Below are 12,118 nucleotides of genomic sequence, written 5' to 3' on the forward strand. Positions count from 1 at the left end.
TGATTTTTTTCCATGGCTTTAAAATACTGTAGTCAAGCTAGTTGCACACTTAGTTTCTAAACAGCGCTTGATTTTATAAGTCATAGAATTACGATAAAAGATGCCTATTATCCACACACAGCTGAACACATACATACACTATTTAATTCAAACATACAGGAGAAAATGCCTCATCCAATTAATGGAAAAATACCTGAGCTGGACAAGGACAATAACTGATAAAATGATATTGTTAGAATAATTTTGCAGCCACTTTTTATTCCAAAATGTTGTATTTTTGTAAACTTGACATTTCCAAAACAGTGCAAGTGAATTAGAATACAGGTGAACACAAGCTTCTAAATACAGGTGACATCAGTAAGAGTGAACACAGTCTTCCAACAACAAGGTCACAAAAAGAAACATAAAATTTTATAATACATAAGCAGTGACATTCTGAAAAAAAAGGAGTGACAATGGTGCAGGTACTCTACTGCATATGCAAATCAAGCTCCAAAAGCAGTTACAGTCTTCATGCCAGTTTAATCATCAATGAACACTAAATGAACAAAATCTACTTTCATTTTTATCCAAGAAACTACAGCAAGTGGATGAACTTAGACAAAGGCCAGAAATTAGTTCCACGACTCCCTTAGTTCTTGGGTGAAAGCATATTACATATTCCCCTGCAACATGGATACTATGCCTCAAACTTGTGCAGACTCCAAAACGTGCCCAGAAACAGAAGACATTCAAGAAAGTCGATCTGAAAATATTGTCAAAGACAGTGTTTGCATAACTATTGCTTTCAGCAACCTGGGCTACCTGCACATCACTGACTTGGTATGTGAGGTCATTTCCATTCATGTATTAAGGCAGACAGGGCTCTCCTCACTGTTATGTTCAGCATTGCAAAAGCCTTTGCCACACTGAGATGAAAGGATTGCTCTTGTGGTTTACAGTCCTGGGGTTCACATCAGGCATAACTTCTCTCTCACATAATCCAAGCAACTTGTGAGGTGACTTCCTCTCCTGTAGCTTCTACAGTTTGCTGACTTGCTCATTGTAAATGAGCAAGTTAAAAAAACAGGTTTATGCAGAAAAAAATAGCAGGTACTTTTGTCAGCTACAATGGCCAAGTACCACAGCATACTAGTGACAGTCTTAGAGCACACTAGTTGTGTTGTTGCTTGGGGAGAACCGACGTAAACTCACCTCCATGACCCTTGGTTTTCAAATTAAATGGTCACAAAACTGCTGGGAAAGGTGGCAAATGCTCTCATCTCTTGGGAAGTGAACTTCACCACTGTGCTGTGGGGCACCAAAACTGTGAAATGACTGTGATGATCTTTATGGTATGATGGAAAATAAATGGGGTTGCCAAAGCACAGGCTTTGCATTAAGTGATTTTTTCTTTAATTCCCTCCTCCTTTTACAGACTGGACAATCACACAGAATCACAGACTGTTCTGAGTTGGAAGGGACCCACAAGGATCATCGAGTCCAACTCTTAAGTCAATGGCCCACACAGGGGATTGAACCCATGACCTTGGCATTATTACAAACAAGTTTTAACCAACTGAGCTAATAATATTTTTCTGAGATTTTTTCCTTCCTATCCTAAAACAGCTTCAGGGTACTATTTGACACATTGCATATTGCAAGCTTCAGACCTCTCAGATGCCAGAGGATGCATCTGAAAATGTTAGAGCCTCACTGCTAAGTTTCCTCCTGCATAGCTTAGAGCTGGTGCAAAGTAAGCCTGCTGGAAAAAAGGCAATGTCAATTCAGCAAAACTTTCAACTAAGTTGTCACAGACAACTGATGACAATGTCTCAAAATGGATTAGCTGGAAAAAACCTGTACAATGACCACCTCAGCTGCTGAAGAAGCAGAACTGCACAAAGAAACTAATAAGCAGCTGACAAATGGGAACTTCAGAGCCCTAAAAGCGTTTTCCAAAGTAACCATATCTCTAGATTTTGATACAATTATATTTATGATGATTTCCCAATTTAAAACAAAACAAAAAAAAACCCCAAAACCAAAACAGCAGATCTATAGCATAGTTATTTTCTACACATTCTTGAAGTATATTGCTTTTTCATAAGATTTTAGGATAAGAAACTGATATCCACCAACTGGTATGTAGTAGGAACTTTCTGTTTGGCTGCTTTTTAAGGGGTGGAAAGGTGCATCTACAGCATTTTAATATGAAGAATTGGTGTGTTTCATGGTCAAATCTAACTATCCTAACTGGAAGCATGCAAGAGCCATAACAGAAACTGATTAAAAAAAAGTGAAAAATTATGGAGAATATACATGCGAAAAGAAAACCATCTGTTACAACAGACCTACTGAGGGCCTAACAGTGATGACACTAAGAATTTGTGGATCATTTCAAGAATATGACACTCATCTGGCCAACAACTAGATTTTCATTGAGGGATGGCTTGAGCTGGATCAATTCTCTGACAATTCAGGTCTGAAAGCCAAAAAGTCCAACATGGGCTCAGTCAAATGGGATTTAATTTTCTTTTTTTTTTTTACTATAAGCAAGTAAGATAAACATTTTTGTCCTGAGAGAAAACAAACAAAAAAAAAGCCCAACAAAATATGAAATTCTAAAGGGTGTTTTACCTTTATGTACTTCTAAAAGATTTCTCAAAGGAATAACTAATTTTTATTTTCAAAATATGGAAATGAAGCATTTTGGCCAGATTTCAAAATAAATTTCTGTTTAAAAAATGGAAATTAAATATTTTAACTTTTCAAAGGGAACTTCTTCCTTTTTTTTTTTTTTTATGGAAACTTTTAAATTCAGTTAAATTCACAAACAGTTTCACTTGTCTCCTGAATTATTTTTTCAGCAAATTTGCTGTTTAAGAATTTTTGCGGGGTTTAGTTTTAGAGATGGTGGATACTGAAGATTCTTATAGCTAATAAACAGACTCCTTTTTTTTTCCAGCAAGTACTTTAAGCAATTTCTTATTCAATTCATAGATGTGCATCAACCTCATATCCAAATTCTCTTTGACTTAGATATTTTGTAATGGAAAACCCCAGACAAATTAGGTTAATATACCAGCAAAACTAACTGATGTCAGAAATATCATACTGTGAGGAATTTGACAGCCTTTAATGCTGGAGAGGCAGGTTCAAATTAGACATTAGGAGGAAAACCTTCTCTGTGAGGGTGGGCAGGCCCTGGCACAGTGTGCCCAGAGAAGCTGTGCCTGCCCCACCCCTGGAAGAGTCCAAGGCCAGGTTAGGCAGGGCTTGGAAAAACCTGAGCCAGTGGAAGGTGTCCCTGCCCATGGCAGGGGGGTTGGAAATAGATCTTTAAGGTCCCTTCCAACTCAAGCCATTCTATCATTCTATCTCTCTGTGATAATACAATGGTGCAAATGCCACCAGCCGTTTGTTTTTGCACTCTGATAAAAAATCTTCACCCTACTACACGTGGTTATAACAGGATTTTGCCTTGGATTCTGGATTAAATGATCATTTGTCACACAGAATCTGTCAAATCACCAACGATTGTTTTAAGAAAGATAACTGAATAGACTAATAGCTTTTCTTGTCAGATGTTGAATCAATAAACTTAATTCACTTCGAAACTATTTTCTCCCTAATGCATGCAGATGGTTAATAAATATTGATCAACACTGTAGTAATAGCAGACACTAAATGCCAGTGGGGGCAAAAAGCAAACAGGAATATGAATGTGTCCATCTTTTAAAATTTGAAGCTATAATGAATTGGAAAAGGAAGAGTGAGAATAAGACCTGTTCTCAAGCAGATTTCTTGCCCCTTCTCTGCATTCAAGTTTCCAAACTTCCAGCTGTTATTTTACCATATCCTGAAGGAATAAGACATCCTGCAAGCTTTTAATCCTGGTTTCACTTTCTACCACTGAGCTCGACCCTTCTTTCCTTTATATGGATTTTATACCAACATGTCATATTACTTCTTATTTACACAAAGTGCAAAATACAAGTAGAATCTAAAGCTAAGTCTTACAGAGTTCTACTATTTCTATTCAGCAATACAAGAGCTTTTTGAAGAAACATGGTTGAATTAATTACAATCGGGCTTCTTCTAATTCAACAAATGATTTAAGTAATTACCAGCAATGAAAGTGGCAATCTGAGATCCAGTAATATCTGCACCTTGACTAAACTTCCTTCTTAACTCTTGAGGAAGGTTGCCATTCAGTACTTGGAACACCCAGACAGGGAATCTCGAGATCCAAAGGTGGAAATATTTTAACCCTTGCATCTACTTATCTCTTTTAAAATTATCATATAAACAAACTCATGACTTACAGATATAACTCACAAGGCAGACATAATGCTAGCAACTCATGACTTGATAGCAACAGATCACAATCATTAACAGTAGCTTTAAAACTATCCCTCTTAATATTAATATGGCTCCCTTTTGATTTTTTTTTTTATTACAAGGAATTTATCCATGCCATAGTGGTTGGCCCAATTATATCCTTCTGGTGTCTCAACTGTACAATCATAGACTATTATAAAAAATCCTAGAGACTGCAAGAGAAAACTTCCCAAAGGAAAACATTCTGTGATACCTTCTTCAGTGAACGAAAGCAATGCAAATCTTGCTACATGTCACTGAGGAAGCATTTTCATCCTCTCCCATTCAGGCCAGTAAAGGACAGACTCAAGCTACAGAACATCACAACTATCACAACTGTGAAATACTTTAGGTTCTTTAACTTATAAATCATACACCATATTCAACTCAAAGAGACAGTGAAAAGATTTTGGCTTATTTCCATTAAATGGTCTATATACAATATTACCAAGCCTTGTGAATTAAGCATATGAGGATTTCAGTTACTTTTCTTGTCAAATCTCTTTTCTCTTGCATTGAAGTATACAAGTACAATAGAATTTATATATACATACATGTATTTCCGAAGATTTAGCCAGGTATCAGTGCTTGAGTGAACTATATACTATTCAATAGAAATTATAAAACATAGATACAAATATAGAGACATACTCAATATAAAAAGCTTATATTTATAAAAAATATTTTTAGGTAACAGTCTTCCCCTGAGGGTATACCACATAGTTGGATTCATAAATATTGCTCTGCACTGCAGCTTGGTTACCAAAGTTCAAAGCTGAACTCTTAAATGAAGTGTGAATTGCTCCAGTCACCTGACATGGCTGCAGTGGTTGCCTCAGGATATGTTCCCTAGTTTTTTGGAGTGATAAAGACACAGCATCAATGGGGTCTCCGAAAAATCTGGAGAAGATTCCTTCTTCCACATATGGAAGATATGAGAGCAGGACCTATAGGCTAGTGAGTGCATGTCACATGACTGGGCTTTAGTTTTCACGGGCAGTTCACTGATTTTTCTGGACCCAGTTCCAACTATCTTCATTCTCTTTTCTGTTCTTTTCAGCCTCAATTATTTCTTTGTACCTCCGGCGGAAGAAGCCCATCTGCAAATCAGAAGAGATGACAGTGGTAAGTTACAGTATCCTTTACAGAAAATAGTGTGCATTAAAAAACAGCACAAGCTTTAGCACTTAATTCCTCCAAGTGCCAACCTGAAATTAATTATAGCTCCTTATTTATATCAGTATAAAGGAGATCAGCCTGAGTCCCAAATCCTTACAAATACTCTGCTCCTTACTCGAAGGTAAGAGGTCCTCCTTACATGAAGCATGCTTTTCAAAAAAAATGCACATGAAGTAGCCCTAATAAATACAGACCAGAAGAGGCACACACAGGTTTATTGGTTTCAAATAGAGACCAGTGCAAAATTTGGAGCTGAACCTAAAGCCAGATTAACAGTTAGGTCCTGAGCAAATGCTGACAAGAGTTTTATAAACGATGCTGTCAATATCCATAACTGCAAAAAACAACAGGGATCAGAAGAATACAGTACACCCACCCGTGTCCCAGCATTTCAGTTCCAACTATCATCACCAATAATCCCTTTTGCATATCATCTTGCTTCCTAAGCCCTTGTACTTAAAGTAATGCAAGTGGGTTTCATTTCGGTCTGGATAAAAACTTCTCATATCTCTGGTTTTTTAAGTCTTTCATTTTAATAAAAGACTTTGGTAAGCATTCAAGAATAACTCCTCAAACTCAGCAGTGCACTGTTGAGATCACTGAATCAATATTTTGTTCACCATAATTAAACATTTATGTAACTTCTACCACTCTAAACTTGTTTTCTTACTCCTGCTGTGTAAAACATGATGTTTTAATCTTCCTTTATCAACCAGTTATTGCCACCCTTTATTCCCAAACTGGCTATGTGTAGGAAAATTCTGTGCTTTTTGTCGTAACTAGGATTTCATTGAGTTGGACTTTTTAGTTTCAGTTTTCAGCAACTTTAAGTTTCTTTGAGTATATTTTAACCCAGAGGGATATGAAAGGCAGCATGTACAATCTGCCAAGGGTGCTTCTCCAGCAGTGCCCCCCAAAGTCCAAGTCCTTTCAGTGCCCCCAGCTACATCCTGAATTCACAGCAGGGTGAGACTTGTGCACACACCATCCTCTCATTCTGCCTCTTGCCTTCTGTGCAAAGCACATTAAAGCTGCAGAATGGTCTAACAAGCCCCTTTTTTTGGTAACTGTGGACCACAGCCCTGCGACATGCTAGAGATAAGTGTACCCTGCTGAGTGCATAGGTGTACATTACATACAAACCTGCTGTCCCAATTCTGGCCAAGAGATGGGAAACTTTTGCAGTAGCCAGGAGGGGGAATGGCTGAGACCTGGAGGTTATTCCACACCTCCTCATGCCACTGTCTAGGGCAGGGGAAGGGAGTCTCTTCCAAGGAGAGGGAAGTTCCTTCAAGTCAAGTAAGCATGGTGGAAGGAGCAGTGGGATGGGAGCACTGGGGTAACACAGTTTGCAAGCTGAAGGGAGCAGTCAGGGTGGTGTGGCTGCAGCCAGGTCAGGCTCAGTGAGCATTTTGTATGTGAATCACCCTTTCTCTTTTGTACAGTTTCTTTATTAATATTGTGGCTCATACTGTTTGTTTTCTCATCTTGTGGCTGCTTCCAGTAAATTGTTCTTAACCTGTGATCTTTACCTTTTGTGCCTTCAATTCTCCACTCCAGCCTGCCATAGAGAAGGAAGAGGGGGAGGGAGCACTGCATGGTTTTAGTGGGAGCAGTAAGTTGGAGAATACATTCCTACAGCCACTCTATAAATGCACAATAGGCAGACATACACATAAATGCCCATGATCTCAAGCTTACAAAGGTCCCATGACCTCCTGGAAGTCCCATTACGTAACTGGAATTAGACCTTCAAAGTCATTTGTTCATACTAATTCTTGTGCACAGACTGTGAACATAATATCTTTCCCATCTATCATAACCCAAACATCTGTTGCTATGTACATGCAAATGCAGGGATAATGGTGGCACTGTTATGAAAAATCACCTCATGGAAGTGACACTGTTTCATTTCAGAGGGCCATGTCTCCCTCACTTCCTGGCATCTTTCAGAGCCCTGTATGCAGGAAGAGAAAATTAAAGAGGAGTTCCTCTAGCTCCCTATTCATCAAACTCACTCAAGAAGTCAGATCAAATTCTTTCTTTAGCAGAAAAATATTATTAGTAATTTTTGTACTTGAAGCTACAAGCTATACCAGCACAAAGGATCTATTTTGAGAAGACATACTCAAGATAGCACCATCATAAAATCGCAGTGAAAGTTCACCATTAATGCCAAGAGAATTCAGCTCAATGGAGACTTAAATCAAATAGCTGAACTTTCCCTAGATTTTCAGTCTAAAATGAAAGTGAATTATTATATTGATAATGGAAAAAAGAAAGTGTAAGAGCCTACTATTTTTCTGTTGTTCTGCCCCAGCAGGATTAATCATAGGTACTTATTTACTCACAGGAATCTGCTGCTACTACTTACATACGCTCAGGGAGCAGATGTGTTGAAAAAGTAGAAGCCATTTTTTGTATTATCAGTTTTTATAACAGACCTCCATGTTTTTCATTAGGAAATTGCCACAGGACTTTGCTTCCTTAGATTAACAAGAGAAGTTCAATTTCTGGTTTTAAAAACAGGTTTTAAACCCTTAAGGTTTCCATCCTTCATGCAAACACATCCTTGGTATAATAAAACTTTCTCTTGAAGTCATAATCAGAATTATAGAAGGGCTTTTTAATTTCCTTGAGGGCCAAACAAACAAAACCAAACTCCTTCCCACTGTTATTTTAATAAAAAATGTCTGTTTCTGAACATCTGCTTCAGGAATTGTCTTTAACAGTTGGTTATGAGGGTTTTGGTATTTTACTGGGTTTTTTTCACTGGATACACAATGCTTTTATACAACTTTCCAGTAGGGATAAAAAATGAGCTGAAAGCTGCAATAAATATTAATAAAGAATAAATTCCTACATCTAGAGGTAATTCCACTATGAAGAATTATGTTTACTTGCTGTAAATGATGTGGATACTCCAAAATTATGTCAAGGACTTAAATGCAAACAAAAAGACAAACTGAACCTTAAGGGTTTTTTTTTTACATTTTTAGAAATAGCAGTCAGAGATTAGATACATTTCCCTTTTTTGAAAGACAATGATGTGCTTTTTTATGCAGTACTGTTCCTTAGAGTTTAACACCACCTATTTCCATTTAATGTGACAGAATTGCTATCATCACCAGAAAAGGGATTTTTTTTTATAATGGCCATGAAGAAATCACAACATAGGCATTGTCTCACAACACTCCACACAACCCACACATCCTGCTTCTTACAATTAATTGATTTCATTAAAAATGACAGTAATATTAACCTGTATGGTGAGGGTTGATAAAATCCCTGTGGAAGCTGGAGAGAACAAGTGAATTTAGCACACAGTGAGAGGTAGTAAGGAGGCAGACACTTGGACACAGGAGAATTGACAGAATATGGGGCTGAGTATATATTGGCTCTTCCATCTCTGGAATTGAAGTGACACTGGAAGATCTCTTTTCCATGGCTAATGGAAAAGGAATCTGAGAAAACCCAGTGAGGACAGCACTGAATTTCAAGAAAGGAAGAGGAGGAGAGATCCTCAGCTTTAATAGGAGCATTGCTGTGATCTCATTTGTAGGATGAATGGTTACAGTGGGCCAATGGTCTCCAACATGTTTCATAGGCAGTGAGTCTCTAATATTGTTAATTTTTCCCAAACTCTGCTTTCCTTATATACAGACATACATATGTATGTACACACACAGATGTATCTACAGAGCAGAGGAATATCCAAGTCCTGCGCTGTGACCCCATCAGGCAGTCTGGGAGTTCACACAATCACATCCAAATAAAGGACTGATGAAAATACTTTGATCAGTAACCCTCTACCTGGGGAAGGCACTCATGAGAGGAAGAGCAACAGGAGAATGTATTTACAGGAAACAAGGGGAGATCACTGTAGCAAGCTGAAGGGTTATAATGGAAGAAGAGGCATCAGCCACTGAAGACAATTCAGGAGATGAGAAAAGGGTAGATGGGCTAGAATAACTGGAGGTGCTTTAGGTTTGGAATCTAAGCCACCTACTTATAGCAGCTCTAATATTTACTTGAAGCATCTCCAGAAAGGATTGCTTATTGTTTGTCCATTCAAACCCTGAAACCATCCAGAGGTTTTACACATTTCCTTTAATTTAGTTATTCCAGCCCATGTACCCTTTTTTAGCATAACTTTACTGCCACCTACAGTGTATGCTGAGCAGAAAATACGTTACTGGTTAAACTGAGCCATAAAGCAACAGAAAATCTGTGTTAGTCTGGGATGGGGAATTACACCTGTTACTGTGAAGGTCTTTCTTGCCATGTGAAGGACTGTCAAGTCCTGTATTCCAACATGAGTATTTAAAGTCTCTAGGATACACAACTCCCTTTAGCTGTCATGCCAGGTTTAAATCCCTTAAAAATCACGGATAAGTCATAACTAACAACACTCACATAGAATTAGAGTCTTCAAGCACTCACACAAATACTGGATCTTATATTTTTCTAAACTCCAAAGTATGAATACCCAACATTTCCCGCAGTATGGTCCTGTGGCTATTTCTTTAGAGGGCCAATTACCTTTGAGTGCTGAGATTACAAAATAAAAATTAATTTGTAGTTGGGAAAAAATGAAGTTGATCAAAGGGCAAGTAATATCACTGCTTTTTTTATATTCACTGTTGGGTAAATTTCTAAAATATTTTTATCATACTCAACAAGGCTTATTCTCCCAATCAAATAAAAAAAGACAAATAGTTCAAAATGTGGATTGTAAAAGAATGGTTATGTTTAACTATCTTTAAGTCTTTCCCTCATTACTCCAATTCATTACATACTGCTGTAAAAACAACATTATGTATTGATTTACAGTAGTGTTTCAAGGCTATCACTGAGCTAGAAATAAAGGTTTGTGAACAAAAACTTACAGATAGAATCCAAAACTATATCAGAGACTTTTGCCACTTTTTGTACTATTTTTAAATTTCTCTAGTGCATACTGAGGTGTTCACCTGCACACAGAAAGTATTGCTTTTTAACAGCATGGCTCTGCTGACAAGATTACTGATCACAGTACAACCCAAAAAGTGAAAACAAAAGAGAGCAAAGCACTGACACAGGGGTAACTAAGAAATAAAACAAAATGTAAGAACCACCAAGGAAATCTCCCACAGGATGAGGCTCTGACAACATACCTTGGGTTCAGCGCCTTAATCACAAGCTGCCTTTCATCTGGCATACAGTTTCTTCATCTACTCTAAGCACTATCTAGTCACACCTGCTGAACAGTCTGTATTTACATCATGAACCTTTTACTGCCACCTCCAGGCAGACGTCTCAAGCCAATCACCTCATGGCACTTAAGAAAGCATTAACTTATACATCTCCTCACCTTTTTTGGGTGTGAGCTCCTTGGGCACTTCTCCCTTCACATAAACAGCACTACAGCTAGAAAAACATTCAGCTAATCATGAGTCAAAGCTGGGCCAGGAACCTCATGCCATTAAATGCCACCAGTTGGCAGAGCAACAACACCCCCAATCTTGCAAAGCCATATTGCTGAGATTAGAAGCATGGAGTGTTTCCCCATGCAGAGATTGATAACTGGTTATTAAGAGCATCTCACTTTACTACTGCCAAGAAGGCAAGTAAAACCACTTTGCACTTGGGTGTGCGTGGTTCTGGATAATTCCAGCAAGCTGCCTGTTCCAAGAGGATTCACCATGTCCTTTTTCCCAATTAAAGAACTTGCTGCAGTACATAGGAGTCACAAATAGATATGTGTATCAGCTTTTTCACCAAAAACTGGCAAACTGCCAATCCTGAGTCCCCCTGTAAAGAAAAGGCATGTTTGGAAAGGAGTCATGTGTCCTGTCTATTGGTAAAGGAGAAGATGTGTATTCAGGAGAAAGGACAATAGTGTGGCTAAAGTAAGCTTATGAGGACTCAAGAGGTCTGGTTTGATTATTCAGTCTTTCATTGACTTTTTAAGAGGTAACTCCCTTAACTTTCTTGTAATGTAGGTCCTCATTTGCTCAATGAAACAAGAACAAGAAAACAAATACATATGATTCAAACACCACCACTCCACAAATAGCTGTACACACATACAATATATATTGTACATATATACAATGCTATATATATTTATGCAGCTGGAGAACTGGGACAAAGAGAAGTTCAGCTGCTTTCTCAAAGCTTAGTTCTCATCTACAAGCACTTAATTTCTGAAGCACCATAAATACTAAGCCCTTAACAAAAGATTTTCTGTATCCACAAATGAATCAAAGGCTAGATGAATGAATCTTGTCTCATGCAGCCTGGGCGGTACCTACATGGCAAAGATATTCCAAGGGTAAACACCAGATCTACCAGCTTTATTTACCACATAATCAAATAGCTCCACTGAAGCCAAGTGAACAACTCCTGGGAGAAAAGTTGCACAAAAATTGGTTAGAGGAACAAATTGTTCAATAATGGGGTGACACTCTAGCATCAGTGACAATGGCAAGGCATGTTACATTAAAGAAAAAAAGCACTCAATCAGATTTTCTGTACTGGTGTCCATCTCTGTGTGCAGTTATCTGTTGTACACACCTAAATGCATCTTTTCCAT

General features: G+C 38.0%; 1 protein-coding gene across 1 annotated transcript in view; it reads right to left on the reverse strand.

Moving 5' to 3' along the window:
• Positions 1-241: 241 nt before the first annotated feature.
• The window catches only part of ITGA9 (integrin subunit alpha 9), a 203,748-nt gene continuing 191,871 nt past the window's right edge, over positions 242-12,118 (reverse strand). The window contains exon 28 of the mRNA XM_071561537.1: positions 242-5,462. Coding sequence (XP_071417638.1) covers positions 5,364-5,462 — 99 coding nt within the window. The 3' untranslated portion in view covers positions 242-5,363. The remainder of the gene's footprint in view (positions 5,463-12,118) is intronic.

This window comes from Pithys albifrons, chromosome 7 (assembly GCF_047495875.1).
Source record: "Pithys albifrons albifrons isolate INPA30051 chromosome 7, PitAlb_v1, whole genome shotgun sequence".
Classification (NCBI taxonomy): domain Eukaryota; kingdom Metazoa; phylum Chordata; class Aves; order Passeriformes; family Thamnophilidae; genus Pithys; species Pithys albifrons.